This window comes from Schistocerca piceifrons, chromosome 3 (assembly GCF_021461385.2).
Source record: "Schistocerca piceifrons isolate TAMUIC-IGC-003096 chromosome 3, iqSchPice1.1, whole genome shotgun sequence".
NCBI lineage: Eukaryota > Metazoa > Arthropoda > Insecta > Orthoptera > Acrididae > Schistocerca > Schistocerca piceifrons.
The window spans coordinates 71,934,795-71,953,772 of record NC_060140.1 but is presented as its reverse complement, the minus strand read 5'-3'; the positions used below and the strand labels follow the sequence as shown (position 1 = coordinate 71,953,772).

The following is an 18,978-nucleotide window of genomic DNA, read 5'->3' as shown; positions in this document are numbered from 1 at the left end:
TCGGCAGCATATTGGCAAGGCATTCATCTTCCTGGATGACAATTTGCACCCCCATCATGCACCTCTTGTGAATGACTTCCTTCAGGATAATGACATTGCTCAACTAAAGTGGCCAGCACGTTCTCCAGCCATGAACCATATCGAACATGCATGGGATAAATTGTAAAGTGCTGTTTATGGTCGATGTGACCCACCAACAACTCTGAGAGATCTATGCCGAATAGCCATTGAGGAATGGGACAATCTGGATCAACAGCACCTTGACGATCTTATGGATAGTATGCCATGATGAATACAGGCATTCATCAATGCAAGAGGACCTCCTTCTGGGTATAAGAGGTACTGGTGTGTACAGGAATGTGGACCACCATCTCTGAAGGTCTCAATATATCATGGTACAACATCCAATGTGTGGTTTTCATGAGCAATATAAAGGGTGGAAATGATGTTTATGTTGATATATTTTTCTAGTCCGCATTTACATAGCCTTTACAGCTTTAACACCATTGTGTCTGTGGGATCACTGGATGGATTTTTATTCCATTTTTCCTCCATTATTAGTCCAGCCAGTTAAAATTAAGTTGACTATTCGTTGTCTGATGTTATATTCATAACAATAATGGAAATTTCTTGATGGAGAATACATAAAATAAGGGAAAAGTAACCACTCACTTGTAGTGGATAAATGCTTGGAGCACAGAAACATAACAAGCAACAGCATTCACACTAGCTTTTGAGATTTTGTATTTTTCCAGGCATAAGTACATGGGAGTGTACCTTTGGGTATCTGTCTGCACTCCTCGCATTGATCTGCTATAGATGATTGCTTTCTTTTTCCTTATTTTACATGTTGTTATTTTCAGGCATATTGCATTTCATTTTTGTTTAAATAAATATCACAATACATAGTATCCTCTATACAGACTTCCATATCATACTTAATACTCTTAATGATTCTTTTATGATACTGGTACTGAGGTAAAAAGCACTTGACTCACATTTGGGAGGAGTGGGATTCACAGCCCTCTCTGGCGCTGTAGATTAGGTTTTTCGTGGTTTCTCCAAATATAATTTGCTTTGAAAAGTGATATGGGCATCTTTCTTCCTCATCCGTGTTGAACTGGAGACTCTGCAGTATATTTAATGACCTTATTATTAATGAGATATTGAACTTTAATACTCCATACTTCATTTCCCTTTATATTCTCTTTCCGTAGCTTACATCGTTAGCTGTCATCAGCATTTTTAAGTAGGCCCCTATTTTATTACTTATACTCTTAATCTTTACATTCCAGATTCAAAGTCATCTTTTCAAAATTATCTTCTTCTATTACCTGATACACTGCATCTTCAGTCATGCAGTTGATTGATGTTTCATGCCCCACCTTTTCACCAGTTTGTGATGAATAGCTTAATTCAGCTAAAATGGAGTGATGGATCTTTCTTGCCAATGGGATACAGTTCAGACTCTGCGTGGTATCCTCATATGGACAATGAAACATATGGGATGGAATGGTACTCACAGAAAGTACTCTACAGTTTCTTGCAAGCATATTCTTCTAGTAGTTATTGTTCACAGAGGCCAACTGTAAATTCAACTAGACAACACAACTCCCTATCACCCCTAAAATGTGTCACAGTGGTTGAATAAGTACTCAGGCATGAGGGTTGTTGGATGAATCTAGACCTTAGTTCTGCTGACAAGGGAGGGGTTGAGCATGCAATATCAAAACTTATTATAATTTTTTATCACACATAATTAATATCACATAAAAACTACATGGCAGATTTGAAATGTAGAAATTCATGAGAATTGTTGTTTATTGGTGGAGTGCATTTAAGGAAGAGATGGATACCTGTAGCTTCCAGTGTGAGCATCATGCATGTGATGGAGAAAATGCATCAGTTATGCTATCCTAGTTGGTTTACTTATGTCAAGAAAATGCATCAAAAATGTCAAATTGAAGAGCTGAAAGCTTTTATTAGAAACACAAGGAATAAAATCTTTATGTGTGAAAGTAATATAGAATTATTTCAGGTAAACAACAGTGCAATTACTTAGCTCTAGCATAATTGGATGTCAGTGCATTTTACAGAACTTGCATGTGATAGCTGCTTATACCCGCTAATGTATAACTTGATTCATTCCACAGACCTGAAGCTTCTCATTTATGGTGGAATATAGAGGGAAAATGTGTGGATGAATCAACGAAGATGCAAAATAATTTGTCAGTGGAGGTGTCTAATATGGAATGGTGAATCAAATTACTCACTGACTCAGTTTCATGGACACCTGTGGACTTAACAAATACCAGATGAGTGTTGTTCAGTTGAGTACATCATTATTACTGTGTAATTTATGACAGGAGACAGTGGTTTATGTGTGGTTTGTCATTAGCCAAAAGTTTAGTGACAAAGCTTATCTGTATATTCAATAAGTGTGCTATTCGTACCTTGACAAGAACTTAGAACTATATTTTAAGAGAACATGAAATATGGGTAATAATGGAATGAGCTGATGAAATTGGAAAATATGAATTCAAATGACACATCAGGAGTGCTAATCTCACCCCTCTTGAGTATCTTTGATATGGCTCATGAAGCCAGTCAAATAACAGGCTATATATAGTTGTATAAATTTTTCCTTTATTGGGGGAAACCTACGGACTTCTACTGCTTCTAAAAAAACATTTTCATAGAAGGAAAGCTGCATTATAACAGAAAATAACCCATCTGTGTCATACTGAAGCCATAACAGCTTTAACTAAAGAATTTCCTACACCTGTTTGACATTAATGGCAATGTGGTGTCAATTTATTTATGACTAAAATTCAGAGCTAGTTATACATACATAGTTGCAGTTCATCTACTGGTTTACTCAGTTCATTCACTTTTTGAGGAGCATACAAATTCTTAATTCATACATGTAAAAATGGAAATGAATGGCATTGCATTTCTGTTTTTGTTGGAGGTACACTTACATATATGTAATTCAACATTTTCAAAATCAACTAAACAAAATGGAATTTTGCTGGAACAAAAAACAAGATCCACTGCAAAATCCTTACATGCAGATGATAATTGTGTTATTGTTGACAATTGACTAGAGGGAGACAATGGAACAAAAATTCATAAAACTGTTAAACAATACAAATTTCAACATTCATTAAGCTATTTTTTGTAAAGTGCTTGTCACTGTTTCTGAAAATGTTGGTCAAAGTCAAATGTGTGAACAATCCACACCAATGTCTGTTGTTACTAATTTCAAGGAGACATGCTTTTGAAAATAATGTTGTGGGGAACAAATTATTAAGCTACTCATTGCTTGCCATCGAAGTGTGACTGCATTTGATAGTATAATGACCTATTACTGGTAAAGAACTTACACTTGAACCAGCAATCTTTCCTTTCATAGTAAGTGGAATACTGCATATAATATTTTTCTTTCCCTCTTTGTCATTTTGTCCATTTACCTCTTGATATACACTCCTGGAAATTGAAATAAGAACACCGTGAATTCATTGTCCCAGGAAGGGGAAACTTTATTGACACATTCCTGGGGTCAGATACATCACATGATCACACTGACAGAACCACAGGCACATAGACACAGGCAACAGAGCATGCACAATGTCAGCACTAGTACAGTGTATATCCACCTTTCGCAGCAATGCAGGCTGCTAGTCTCCCATGGAGACGATCGTAGAGATGCTGGATGTAGTCCTGTGGAACGGCTTGCCATGCCATTTCCACCTGGCGCCTCAGTTGGACCAGCGTTCGTGCTGGACGTGCAGACCGCGTGAGACAACGCTTCATCCAGTCCCAAACATGCTCAATGGGGGACAGATCCGGAGATCTTGCTGGCCAGGGTAGTTGACTTACACCTTCTAGAGCACGTTGGGTGGCACGGGATACATGCGGACGTGCATTGTCCTGTTGGAACAGCAAGTTCCCTTGCCGGTCTAGGAATGGTAGAACGATGGGTTCGATGACGGTTTGGATGTACCGTGCACTATTCAGTGTCCCCTCGACGATCACCAGTGGTGTACGGCCAGTGTAGGAGATCGCTCCCCACACCATGATGCCGGGTGTTGGCCCTGTGTGCCTCGGTCGTATGCAGTCCTGAGTGTGGCGCTCACCTGCACGGCGCCAAACACGCATACGACCATCATTGGCACCAAGGCAGAAGCGACTCTCATCGCTGAAGACGACACGTCTCCATTCGTCCCTCCATTCACGCCTGTCGCGACACCACTGGAGGCGGGCTGCACGATGTTGGGGCGTGAGCAGAAGATGGCCTAACGGTGTGCGGGACCGCAGCCAGCTTCATGGAGACGGTTGCGAATGGTCCTCGCCGATACCCCAGGAGCAACAGTGTCCCTAATTTGCTGGGAAGTGGCGGTGCGGTCCCCTACGGCACTGCGTAGGATCCTACGGTCTTGGCGTGCATCCGTGCGTAGCTGCGGTCTGGTCCCAGGTCGACGGGCACGTGCACCTTCCGCCGACCACTGGCGACAACATCGATGTACTGTGGAGACCTCACGCCCCACGTGTTGAGCAATTCGGCGGTACGTCCACCCGGCCTCCCGCATGCCCACTATACGCCCTCGCTCAAAGTCCGTCAACTGCACATACGGTTCACGTCCACGCTGTCGCGGCATGCTACCAGTGTTAAGAGACTGCGATGGAGCTCCGTATGCCACGGCAAACTGGCTGACACTGACGGCGGCGGTGCACAAATGCTGCGCAGCTAGCGCCATTCGACGGCCAACACCGCGGTTCCTGGTGTGTCCGCTGTGCCGTGCGTGTGATCATTGCTTGTACAGCTCTCTCACAGTGTCCGGAGCAAGTATGGTGGGTCTGACACACCGGTGTCAATGTGTTCTTTTTTCCATTTCCAGGAGTGTAGATAATTTTTTTCCCTTGGGCCACTGTTGTGGATGTCAAATCACGATGTCTAGGATGAAGAAGTTAGCATTGGTCATTGCCACAACCAGTAAAAAATGCATTTGAAGAACGTACACACTCATACACATAGTGGAACTCAAAATGTGACCTCTGTTTGTCAACAACTCTTCTTAAACTGACCTATACTAACAAGGCCAGTGCAAAGAAATTTTGTCTGGCAAAATCTATCATTAATATCGACATGTGAAGCTGCACATATGGTAGTGAGTCTAAAAGGAAAGCACCAAACTGTCAAACTGACTATTGGAAATTCTAGTCTCTTTAGTACAATGAAGGAATCCTATCATCCTTTCTGTACAAGTAAAAGGTGTAAGGAATAAAACTGTTTGTTAAGAATGATTGGGTAGTACTAAGCACCTTTTTACTGGCTTGACAAAATATTAACACATGCTTGGAATATCTGTTTGAAGAGTTATGTAATTCAACTAGTGAGGGTAATGACTCATCAAATAGTTGAGGTGCTGAGTCATTGAAAGACACATAGGCAGGACTGAGAACTTCACTAACTTTCAGATAAATCTTTTTTTGGGATAGAGCACACATGTATATACACAAACACCTGTATGACTACATTGTTGTGCCAGCTAAAACCACTGCAGAAAATGCAGTTCTACAGTGAGAGGTCATGTTGAATGGAGTGCACAAGGGAACAAAGGAGGTAGGGAGTGGGAAGGAGGACTGTGGACGAGTGTCTGAGGGAAAGGCAGCAGGTGCATGGTGTAGGAATATTGCATGGCTGCTAGTACTATTGAGTTCATAGAGTGAAGTTAGGGTCCCGAGTCAGGGATAGAGGGGGGTGTGGGGCAGGGTGCTAACAGATCCTGTAGTCCTTGCGGCCTTGATCTCTACTAGGCCCCGGCACCACAACCATCTCCACCGTTGCTCTAGGACACTAACTTCCCTAATACAGCATGATGCGCAAACTCAGAGGGTCCCTTGCCTTGTCACATTCCTACTCCACACACCCTGTGCCTCTCCATCATGCTTTCAGATACTATGCACTTGCTACCTCTTCCTCCCAGTTGTCAGACATTCTTCTACAATCCTCCTTCCTGCTTCCTGCCTCCCACTGCTCATTGCACCTGACTCAGCCTCTCACCCCAGTGGAGCTGTTGAACAGGAGTTCTGGTACAGTGTATTCAGCCAGCACAAAGTAGCTGTGTGTATTTGTGTGCACTTATAGGTTTGTTTGAAAACTAAGAAAATTCTCAGTCTCATTGATGTGCCTCTCAACAGCTCAGTGGCTCTACTATTTGCTGAGTTCTCATTCTTACTCCTTAAATTATTCCTTTACCATATTTACTTGATAAAATGTAAATGCCATGTGACTAGGGCCTCCCATCGGGTAGACCATTTGCCGGGTGCAAGTCTTTCTATTTGATGCCACTTCGGTGAATTGGGCGTTGAATTTACTTGATGATTTATTTTGATTTTACAGAGCATTGAAGAACAGTATCCTGATTTGATGCAAACTTTTCAGTTTAAGTAAATGGATAGTATTTTTATTTGTGCCATAGTTTATCATACTGTTCTCATAGACTGGATGTAAGAAATCAGTACTGTTACAAAGTGTAAGTATAGTTACACTTTTTCAGTGCTGTCACCCTACCATATGCATTCAATCTTACAGTTATTAACTGTAGCGTGTACACAAGGTTTTTTTTCAGATTGAGAAACTCTCCATCCATTCTAGATAACAAAAGCTACAGGAGACCTGGGAATGCCAGTATAAGATGTGAGGAAATGTCCTCTACAGGTGAGGGTATAAAAATCCTAGTGATTAACTGCGGAAGCAAAACAAAGTTCCAGAATTAGAAGTGCTCCAAAACAACAGTGGACCTCATGTAATACTAGATTCAGAAATCTGGTTAAAACACAAAATACATTTTTGTTAAAATTTAAATGTATATCAAAAGGACAGGCTAATGTTGTTGTATTTGTCCGAAAAGAGAAGAAAATCAAATGAACCTAAATAAAAATTGAAACTTCTTGTAAGATTGTTTGGGCAAGAGTCAGTATCAGTGGTGGCTGTAAACTTATGATCGTATCATTCTATTGACAAACAGACTTGCCTCCAGATGTAACTGAAAATTTTAGAAGAAAACCTAACCTCTTTGAGGATGTCCGCTCTGAAACTCGTATCAGTGATTAAGAGGCAGTTGTAACAATAATGAGTACCAAAATACAAAGACCAACTAAAACACAGAGAAGGATTTATATGTTCAGAAACTAAATGAAGAGACAGTAGTGTCCTATATCCAGAAGGAATTCAAAACATTTGGCCCTGGAGAGGAACATGTAGTATAACTGTGGCTCAGACTTAAAAGAACAGCTGACCATGCTTTTGCTAGATATGTACCTTTTAGAACAGATCATGATAGGAAGGGCTGTCCATTTCACGCAGTCACTGCAAAGAAACTTCTAAAAATAGAGACTACTACACAGCAGGTGAAAAGCAAAGTATAGGGCTATAGATAGAGTAATGCTGAATGAAATGCATGCAAGAGGGCAACTTGTAAGTCTTCAATAGAATTTATTGAGAGATCTCTCTTGAAACACAAAGAAATTCTGATCGCATGGGGCAGTCGTTAGTGGTACCAAAGTAAGTGCCCACATACTAGTGAACAAAACAGGAACCAAAATAGAGGGTAGCAAAGCAAAAGGAGAAATGTTGAATTCCATTTTCATGCATTTCTTTACTAAGAAAAAGCCAGGAGTAGTGCCTCAATGTAATTCTCGCACCTCTGCAATGATGAATGATATAGCTATAAGTGTCAGTGATGTTGGGAAACATGTGAAATTGCTAAAATTGAGCAAAGCTCTAGGACCTTATCTATATCAGATTCTGTATAGAACTTCCAGCTGAGTTAGCCCCTCCTTTAACCATTATATGCCATATGTCATTCAAACAAGAAACTTTGCCCAGTTGTTGGAAGAAAGCATATTTCACACTCATCTAAGGGAAGTGTGGCAGTAGTGACCCACAACTCTACTGTCCAGTATGCTTGACATCCGTTTGTTGTAGAATTCTGAAACATATTCAGTGCTTAAACACTATGAGGTATCTTGAACTGAATGAATATGTCTAAGGCTATTGACATGGATTCTGTAAATATTGATCATCCACAACCAACTGACACTTTTCTTACATGACATTCTGAGAGCCATGGATCAAGACAATCACTCAGATGAAGTATTAGTTTTGAAAAGTATTTGACTCAGTACCACATCAATACTTATTAACAAAAATACAACCGTAAATGTTCAGAAATGAAAAATTGTGCAATTCACAAAACAGAAAAACATTGTATTCTATGACTACAATATCAACAATTCACAATTCAAACTGATCAACTGACACAAATGCCTGTGTGTACAATTTGTCGGATATGAAATGGAATGACCACACAGGCTCAGTTGTAGGTAAAGCAGGTTCGTGGTAGAAGACTAGAGAAATTCATTAGTACAGGCTCAGTTGTAGCTGAAACAGGTTTGTGGTAGAAGACTAGATAAATTCAATCAGTCTACAAAAGAGATTGGTCACAAAACACTCATGTGACCTATCATAGAATGTGTAAAAAGAATGTGTAAAAAGAAGGGCAGCATGAATAGTCATGGTTTTGATGAACCTGGAGAGAATATCATGAAGCTGATGAATAAACTGAACTGGCATATGCTTCAAGATAGACATGTACTATCCCGAGATAGCCTACTTGCAAAGTTTCAAGAACCAGCTTTAAATGATAAACCTAGGAGTATACTACAGCTCCCTAGAACCACGTCAATAGTGATCATGAGGACAGAATTAAAATAATTACAGCTCATACAGAGCCACTTAAGTAATTGTTCTTCTCAACTTCGATTCATGAATGGAGCAGGCAGAAGCCCCAGTAACAAGTATTTGGGAAGCACCTACCTTAACATGTACTTTGCAGTGGTTTGAAGAGAATGAATGTAGTGTGGATTAAGATGAGACCTTTTGGTGGCTCTATATTTATAGCTTTAGTGCTGGTTAAATAGTTTTAGTATACATGTTGTGATTTTCTCTTTGCATAATATTTCAACATCCTCGGTAGTCATCTTCATCAGGTGTCCAGTGCAGGTCCATTGCTTGCTGTGCAGATTTCATTGCTTGCTGTGCAGACTCCTTTGTGGCACACCACTCCAGCATTGTTTTCCAGCACTATTAAGCAATAAAACAGTCAACAGATAAATTCCAATTCTAATGATGGTTTCTGTTGTATTTGAATTTATGTCGACTGTTTCTCTTATTTAATGGTGTTGGAAAAGACCATTCACAGTTTAATTGGGGTGCAACAGCACACCACTCCAGCATTGTTTTCCAGCACTATTAAGCAATAAAACAGTCAACAGATAAATTCCAATTCTAATGATGGTTTCTGTTGTATTTGAATTTATGTCGACTGTTTCTCTTATTTAATGGTGTTGGAAAAGACCATTCACGGTTTAATTGGGGTGCAACAGCAAGCAACAAAATCTGCACTTGACACCTGAGGAAGACAAGGGAAGTTGTCAAAATAACACATAAACCTTGTAAACTATCAGTTTGATTGAGTAAGCCTGAAGAATCACACTTTAGTGTTGTCATGTTTAGAAAATGGTCAAGTTTAATAATCAGCATATATTTTAGTATTCACTGGAGTGCAATGGTTTTTAATACAGCTTATGCTAATTCTATGTACACAATTAGATTTATGTATTCAAAATCATGTTGTGTTCATTTCTTGTAATTACTTGCTAGCTCCTAATGTTTATCGACTGTTACAAGACAACTAGAAATCTTACTAAATGTCACAATAATGGGTAAGTCAACTTAGTTTCATTTCTGGTTAACACATATATAATTTAGTTCCAGTTTGAGAGGGTGCAAAGAAATACATGCATTTTATTTTGTGTGATGATATATGCAATTTGTGTGATTCTTTTTAATGAAGTGAAACAAATGATTATAAAATTCTTATGGACAAGAATGTATTGATTTGAAGATTATTAGAGACAGACATAAACTGGAAGTGAGTTTCTGGGTAGGGCATGCAATGAAAGCTAAAACTGATTGTCTCATAGGAGTTAAATTACAAAATAAGTAGTAGAAGATGGTCATTGATGAATATAATTCATGTGTGTGTGTGTGTGTGTGTGTGTGTGTGTGTGTGTGTGTGTGTGTGTGTGCTAAAACTGATTGTCTCATAGGAGTTAAATTACAAAATAAGTAGTAGAAGATGGTCATTGATGAATACTATTACAATTTTTAAATTTACTGTATGTAGACTATGGGATTCTTGGAATTTCTGTAGGAAGTTTCCAGGTCCTTGATCTGGGAGAAAGAAGGATGAATATATTTCAATGCAATGGTACCCAATCTTTTTTAGATGAGTACCCCTGAGTGAAATCAGGTGTTATCCAATACCCTAAACATTGTTTATGGCCTACTTAAGCATTAGAATGTAACAAAAGTATCCTATTTTTAAAGTGACAAGTTCATTCAAACAACTGAAACCTACATGTTTTATACATTTTTCAGTAAACCAAAAAATAATGAATCAATGGGATGTCTACTGCATCTGATTATTTGTTACAATACTTTTTTATATTTGGTTTGGTGTCTACCACTGCACTTCGAAAGTCATGTACCAAATTTGTTCAGTTCTTCATATTTTTCTTGCTACTGCAGTAAAAAGTCTACTTTAAAATTTGCAAATTACAGTGAATGGAATCAGTAATCATAAGAGCTCTTCAGTAATAACAGCTACTAACAACAAACCATCAGTTCTGTTGTTTGAAAAATCTGTTAAAAAAATTGCTGCCTTTATAAAGTTTAAGAAACTGTAATTTCACTGAAAATCTTTATCCACTGAAAATGGCCTTACAACGCACATCAGTTTTCAAAATCTTAAAAAAAACTTACTGTTAGAAGCTATTGCTGTGACAGGTCATTACTTCCACTGAGTGCTGTTGGTAAACTAAATGAAGTTTCAAAATGAACTTTTTAAAAGTGTATGACATTGAATGTTAAAAGTCAGATCATTTTGTCCCATGACAGTGAGGCATGATATTTTAACACGAAGACCATTCAAAATTTAAGGATGGCTCATTGAATAATGGAGAGATGCATGTTGCAAGTTAGTGGGAGAGGCAGGAAATGGATTAGGGCACATCTACAATGAGATATAACTGTGATAGTCACTTAAAAAAATGGAAATTGGTTGGACAATATTCAGGAAGATGGATAGTAGATGGCCAAAGGAAGTTCTTTTCTGAATTCCAGGAAATACAAAATGACTGAGAGTAGAAGGTAGGTTGGCATCATTGGAAAATGTGCCAGAGCAACACTAATTTGTATTGGTTATCACTGTTAGCATTCAACCGCAATTCTTAAACATATATTTTAACAACACATTTCAAGAGACAATGAAACACGTTAAAATATATGTTTAAGAATCGCGGTTGAATTCTAACAGTGATAACCAGTATAACGACAAATGCTACCTCGACTCCATAATGGATTATACTAATTTGTATTGCTGTAGACAGCAGTGGATGGAGGTATTTAGAGGAGACTTTTATCCAGAAATGCATGTCAGATAGCTGATGCTGCTGTTGGTGATGTGATATGTCATATATTAATCTACCAAAATTTTGATAATAGAGATTATTTTTAACAAATTAATTTAGAGTGGCCACTAAATCTTTATTGAACCCATTTTATTTTTAACCCTCACAAATTTTCATTTTACGCCTCATGGGGTAATTAACACCAAATTGTGAACCATTGTTTTACTGGAACTTATATGAACCCCTTGTGTTTTACTATGCCACTGAATTGTTTGCCTCTAATGCAGACAAATTTTAAGAAACTTAATGCAGCAAGTTTGAAAGTAGGCTTGAAAATAAGCTCTGATAAGATTACAATCATGTACATTGATCACAAACACACAAAAAGATTGTTAACAGCAAAGTTGTAAGATCAATTTTGTATTTAGGGCAGTTGAAGACAATGACTGGATGAACAACAAATGAAATAAACAGAAGAATAAACAGAAGAATAAAAGTGGCCCAGAATGCTATTAATAACCTAAATAGTGTTTTGAAAATTAAGCTTTGGTTGTGTGTGAGAGAGAAAGCTTATAGTCAGAGCATAATATCAATTATCACTTCCTGTAGTTGTATACAGACTTTTAAGGTAAAAACCATTTGAAAACCAAGTGATACTCCAGCAAGGAATGAGAAGGTGCATGTTAGAAATTACTACGGGAGGAGAAGAAATTGTACAGGAAACGGACTGGAGTAGGTAACAGGCAGTATTGTCATGTCTCAAAGAGGAACATGAAAAGTTTAACTCTGTGCAGGAACATCTAGAAATGCTGTGGCTAGTGTTTAGAAGAGTAGTTGGCCATGTACTGCATTAATTGGTTCACCAAACAAGATGTTAGTCATGCCTTTAAAAGCGTGCACTGATCACTTTGAAGTATTTAATAACTGTTGTAGCAGATAGTCAAATGTCCCTTCAAGACTGATGTAACTTATGGCAGTGAAATGGTGTTTATGTGACAGTCAGCAGTTTAGAACCAGCATAGCAAGATCAGTCAACATGACAGGCTGGCAGAAAGGAGCTATCATATTTGGATGTGCCCATTTCCACTTTGCAAATGCATCTGCCAATGCGTCGGTTATCAACATGAACTGTCGAAGTCTCAAAAAATGATGCATCACTTGCAGCAATGTAATACAGCTTAAGAACAGTGGACTTAAAAAGATCCTAATTGAATGGGACAGTTGTCAGGGAATGGCATGCCACTGCCATTTGATGTCAGCTCACAATGGCACATAAAGCTGCATGTCTCAGTTGGCAAAAAAACGCAAGAACTGGACAGTAACTGACTGTGAGGCAACCCCATTCTGTTGTCTCATTTCAAATGATCCAAAGTACTGAGTGCACTGAAGGCTCAGTGAAATGTGTAACTCACAATGTGTGTGTATGTTTGTGCTGGGGGGAGGGGGGGAGGGGGGTTGTTTAGGCTGGATGTAGTTGTGTGATGTTGTTCATGCTGTGACTAGGCTGCACTCCTACACATCACTGTGAACTTGAATCATGATGTTTATTTCAACATCCTTGATGATCTGTTATTGCACCTTCTTCTAACTCTTCATGGTGAGTATGTTGTGGATACTTGCATTTTCCAAGATGACATCAGACATGTTCACACAGTTGCACATGTACATTCCAGGTTGGATGAACACTCAGATACTCTATTGCAGTTCAACTGGCCTGCTAAGTTATTCAGTCTTGTCTTGGACTGTTTGGAGCAGTTGGTGAAAGGTAGCAACCAACATCACTGTAATTTGGAAACTTTATGGGATCTAATCATCACTGAGTGGCTTCAGCCAGATATGGCATACCAGAAAAAACTTGTGGACATTCTATTTTTTCCTTGCAAACTGAGGCTTTTATAAGTGCTAGAAGTAAAAAGTTCCTTTACAAAGAAAAATGTAGGATACTACCCTAGTTTAACCTCAGACCACAAGAAAAATGAATGATGTAGATATTAGCCTCAACTGTGTAGAGAAACAGCTAAAATTATTAAAAATTGAATAAAAGCCCAGGGAATCCTTATTAGAGTCTATACAGAATTTATGGCTGACTTTGCCTCTCTTTTAACCATACTATGCTGTCTGTCTTTCAGACAGACAACTCTGCACAGTTTTGGAAGAAAGCTCATTTCACACCTGTCTACAAGAAGGGTGGCAGAAGTGACACTGCCAACCAATATCTTTGACATTAATTCATTTTAGAATCTTAGAACTTATTCAGAGCTTAAACATTACAAGCTATGTTGGACAAAATGAATTGTCCATGCCAACCAACATGAATTCTTCAAACATCTGGCATTCAATAACTAATTTGTGCTTTTCTCACATGGCGTCTTGAGGCCATGGATCCAAAGTCAGTAAGCTACAGCATTCACTGACTCAGTACCACACCAACACTTATTAACAAAAGTACAATCATGTAGATTATCAAACAAAATTTGTGACAAGATTCAGGATTTCTTGGTAGAGAGGACACAGATGTTATCTTGGATGGAGAGCCATTCACAGAACCTGATGTAACTTCAGATAAGCTGGGAGGAGGGGTACTGGAACCCTTGATGCTCATTTTGTATATTAATATCCCCGCAGATTATACACTCCTGGAAATGGAAAAAAGAACACATTGACACCAGTGTGTCAGACCCACCATACTTGCTCTGGGCACTGCGAGAGGGCTGTACAAGCAATGATCACACGCACTGCACAGCGGACACACCAGGAACCGCGGTGTTGGCCGTCGAATGGCGCTAGCTGCGCAGCATTTGTGCACCGCCGCCATCAGTGTCAGCCAGTTTGCCGTGGCATACGGAGCTCCATCGCAGTCTTTAACACTGGTAGCACGCCACGACAGCGTGGACGTGAACCGTATGTGCAGTTGACGGACTTTGAGCGAGGGCGTATAGTGGGCATGCGGGAGGCCGGGTGGACGTACCGCCGAATTGCTCAACACGTGGGGCGTGAGGTCTCCACAGTACATCGATGTTGTCGCCAGTGGTCGGCGGAAGGTGCACGTGCCCATCGACCTGAGACCGGACCGCAGCGACGCACGGATGCACGCCAAGACCGTAGGATCCTACGCAGTGCCGTAGGGGACCGCACCGCCACTTCCCAGCAAATTAGGGACACTGTTGCTCCTGGGGTATCGGCGAGGACCATTCGCAACCGTCTCCATGATGCTGGGCTACGGTCCCGCACACCGTTAGGCCGTCTTCCGCTCACGCCCCAACATCGTGCAGCCCGCCTCCAGTGGTGTCGCGACAGGCGTGAATGGAGGGGCGAATGGAGACGTGTCGTCTTCAGCGATGAGAGTCGCTTCTGCCTTGGTGCCAATGATGGTCGTATGCGTGTTTGGCACCGTGCAGGTGAGCGCCACAATCAGGACTGCATACGACCGAGGCACACAGGGCCAACACCCGACATCATGGTGTGGGGAGTGATCTCCTACACTGGCCGTACACCACTGGTGATCGTCGAGGGGACACTGAATAGTGCACGGTACATCCAAACCGTCATCGAACCCATCGTTGTACCATTCCTAGACCGGCAAGGGAACTTGCTGTTCCAACAGGACAATGCACGTCCGCATGTACCCCGTGCCACCCAAAGTGCTCTAGAAAGTGTAAGTCAACTACCCTGGCCAGCAAGATCTCCGGATCTGTCCCCCATTGAGCATGTTTGGGACTGGATGAAGCGTCGTCTCACGCGGTCTGCACGTCCAGCACGAACGCTGGTCCAACTGAGGCGCCAGGTGGAAATGGCATGGCAAGCCGTTCCACAGGACTACATCCAGCATCTCTACGATCGTCTCCATGGGAAAATAGCAGCCTGCATTGCTGCGGAAGGTGGATATACACTGTACTAGTGCCAACATTGTGCATGCTCTGTTGCCTGTGTCTATGTGCCTGTGGTTCTGTCAGTGTGATCATGTGATGTATCTGACCCCAGGAATGTGTCAATAAAGTTTCCCCTTCCTGGGACAATGAATTCACGGTGTTCTTATTTCAATTTCCAGGAGTGTATTTATAGGGACTACCATAGACTTTTTGCATGTGATGCAGTTATCTCTATTGAAATATTGCATGAAAAAGAACTGCACAGATATTAAAGTAGCTGTTGATAAAATTTCAAAGAGATGTGAAGATAGGCAACATGTTTTAAACATTCAGAAATTTAAGATTTTTGCACCTCAGCAAATAAAAGAGTAGAGTATTCTATGTCCACAATATCAGTGGATGACAACAGGACTCAGCAAATTTTTTCACATAACAGTGGGGATATGAAATGGAATGATCACATATACCCAGTCATAGGAAAAGCAGGTAGCAGACTTTGGATCATTGCTATTAATCTGGGCAAATGTAATGAGTCTACAAAGAATAGTGTTTACAGTCATACAACCTATCACAGAATTATGCTCAAGTGAGTGGGACACCCACTGAACATAAACAAAGAAGGGGAGCACAAATGGACACAGGTTTTTTCGCTCCATGGGAGAGTGTCACAGAGGTATTAAAAAGACCTAATCTGGCAGAGCCTTGTATAAGACGCCAACTGCCCAGTGAAAACCAACTAACAAAGTTTCAAACAACAGTATTAAGTGAGGAGTCCAGGAATATACTGCAATATACTATTTGTACCACCCCCTGTATCAACCACCCTAAGACTAACCATGTTGTGCAAACAAGCATTCAGGAATTCTTCCTGGGCTTTGGCTGTGACTAGAACGTGAAGAAACTTTAATACATAGCACAATGGGAAATACCTTCCACCATGCACTTTACAGTGATTTGCAGTGCATAGATGTAGAGTGGAAGATGAAATTATGACTTTGAAGAAATTGTGCTGAGTTCTGAGAAACGATAGAAGAGCAAGACCACTACGTAATGGAAGATGAGTTGATTACAATAGAAAACTTGCAGGAAAAGCATGGACATTTATAGCTGAACTGTAATGCATGGTAAAGGATATCTGTTATCTCTGTCCAGTAGTAGATATCAAATGGCTGATGGTGGCAGTGCTGGCGGTGATGAGATGCACAGAGCAGCTTGAACAAGCCACTGTAAGAAACAAAGAAACTCCAAGAAATGCTCATGAACATAAAAAATAGTAGCATTCCATTTCCTGTTTAAATGAATTAGTTGTGTGTATATAAATGGGCAGCATCTGTTTTATGTTTTTCTTTTTATATCTTGTCCAAAGCAAAAAAAATATAATTACATGCAATATTTAAAATTCCCCATGTAATCATATTGTTCAATGTTGAATATGAAAGTAGCTGAAAATGGCCATCATGTGACCAATTTTAAGAAAAAACTGATATCCAACAAATAGAAAGATTTTGGACTGCTATGACAGTCTTTTCAAACATTACTATTGTGGATTGTAATGTTAGTGGATTGTAATGTTAGTGGATTGTAATGTTAGTACATAATGATTGTAACAACACCTACCTGGATAGCTGAGAGCATTAAAAGGCCCACTTTTGGGACATAAGGAGGTGCTTGGTCCACAGATTGAATTTGCCTTGTAGATTAATGGTGGGGCCAGGTGTGCCAGCCAGCCTGGATGTGGTTTTTATGATTTTCCACATACCATATCCCTCCTTGGGATGGGACAGGGCAAGTGTGGGTACTAGCTTTACAATACCTTTGGGAGCAGCAAACCAGTTGTAATGGGTGGTATGGGTATGGTTGGTTCTCACAAAACTGGAGAAGTACCATACTAGTTCTGACCCATTCTTGGCTGGACAAGGGGCACATAAAGGAATGGTAGTATTGTAACAGCTTATATATAGTGATCCACAAACCCAGTGTTGCAATAAATCAGCAATTTTTTTACTGTTGTAAAAATTAGCACATATGCATTTCATTCAGCAAAATGTGGAATTGTTAGAAAAGAAGAACTGTTAAGACATAACAGACATGGTGACAGCAGACTGCTCTTGTAGCAGTTATTTTTGTCTAGTTATCTGAGGTTCCCATTGACACATTCAGATTACAAAGTTAAGTTGTATACATATTGGATATGAAAAAGATAACTAATTGGGGTGCAACAACCAAGTGATGTAAATACAGGAACTGATTGTACACATATACATATAGAATACAAAATTCGTAACTGACTGAGTGTAACAACCAAGCAGTTGAAATGCAGGAAGTGTTTGGTAACTAAATATATTAATTCCATTCTATATTCACAGTAGCTACCATTTATTTTATCTTTAACATTTTTGGATCATGTCCTATAAAAATAAGAGTTTCTGCATGAGTGCAAGTGCGATTTCCACTGTGAGTCATAAATATGCTTTAAAACAAAGGCATCACCAGAGAATCACACAGACAGACATATGCTCAAATGGGATAGTTGGATCAGTTTTCACAGTAGTGTGCATATGTGTGCATGCGTTTGAAAGGAAGGGGGTGCACATACATGAATATGTACATATTGCATTTCTCTATTTCTAATCATTATCAAATGAACAACATTACATATACTATTTTCTGGAAAGGAGTTATCCACAAGAAGGAAATAAATGGGAAGGTAAACAGTTCTTGTTTAATTACACTTATTATGGATTGTACATCAATCTATAATCACATATGGTACACAGTATTGTTACATAACACAAAGGAATACGTGGTACATATACATAAATTTTCACTGATGTTTACACACATATGTAGTTCTCTTGCTATGTAATCTGGAAGGTTGTCTAATTGGACAACAGGGAGACACACAAGATGCTATGAACACTCTTGCAGTCTTTCTTGTTACATCACAAATATTGTAGAAACCCTCCCTTTGTCTACAATATCTATTATGGACGACTTTACACTCATGCACAATCAATTTTGAATTTTCAATGGATTCCGTATGAAAATCAATATTGTCTTCTCTGTTATGAAAATTACACCATCAAAGCACTTCACTATGACATAACAAATTCATGCTGAGCAATGTATATTACATTTGGTATGATGAACTGGTGTACCTTTTTAACACAAGATACTTCATACAAAATTAATAGAAGTTGAAATGCTTAAGACCTTTCAGCTATTAAACCCTTTTTAGGAAGTATGAAGCAACTGTGCCATATGTGGGGACACACAACTTGAAGCATGAGTAAGAAACGTAAGTTTAAGCTTCCACCTCTTCTTCCTTTACCTTGTCTCCCTTTTTGGACCAATCTGGTTTTTTCTGCAAAAAATGAAAGAAAATAAATATTACAATATGCATCTCAACTTTGAGGATCAGATAGTATGACATATAACATTTACTTAATCTTACTGACTTACAGACCATTACATTGCAACACAGTAAGAATCTCTCAGCGTCACTGAAAATGTCTAATATTATTATCACAAGCACCTTTAAATAAAAATATACATTTTCTGTTAAAAA

General features: G+C 39.5%; 1 protein-coding gene across 4 annotated transcripts in view; it reads right to left on the bottom strand.

The window, feature by feature from the left end:
- The window catches only part of LOC124789992 (troponin I-like), a 136,859-nt gene that overhangs the window by 50,249 nt on the left and 67,632 nt on the right, over positions 1 to 18,978 (bottom strand). For all 4 annotated transcript variants that reach the window (XM_047257537.1, XM_047257536.1, XM_047257534.1 and 1 more), the window contains one exon: positions 18,742 to 18,774. In XM_047257537.1, coding sequence (XP_047113493.1) covers positions 18,742 to 18,774 — 33 coding nt within the window. The remainder of the gene's footprint in view (positions 1 to 18,741; positions 18,775 to 18,978) is intronic.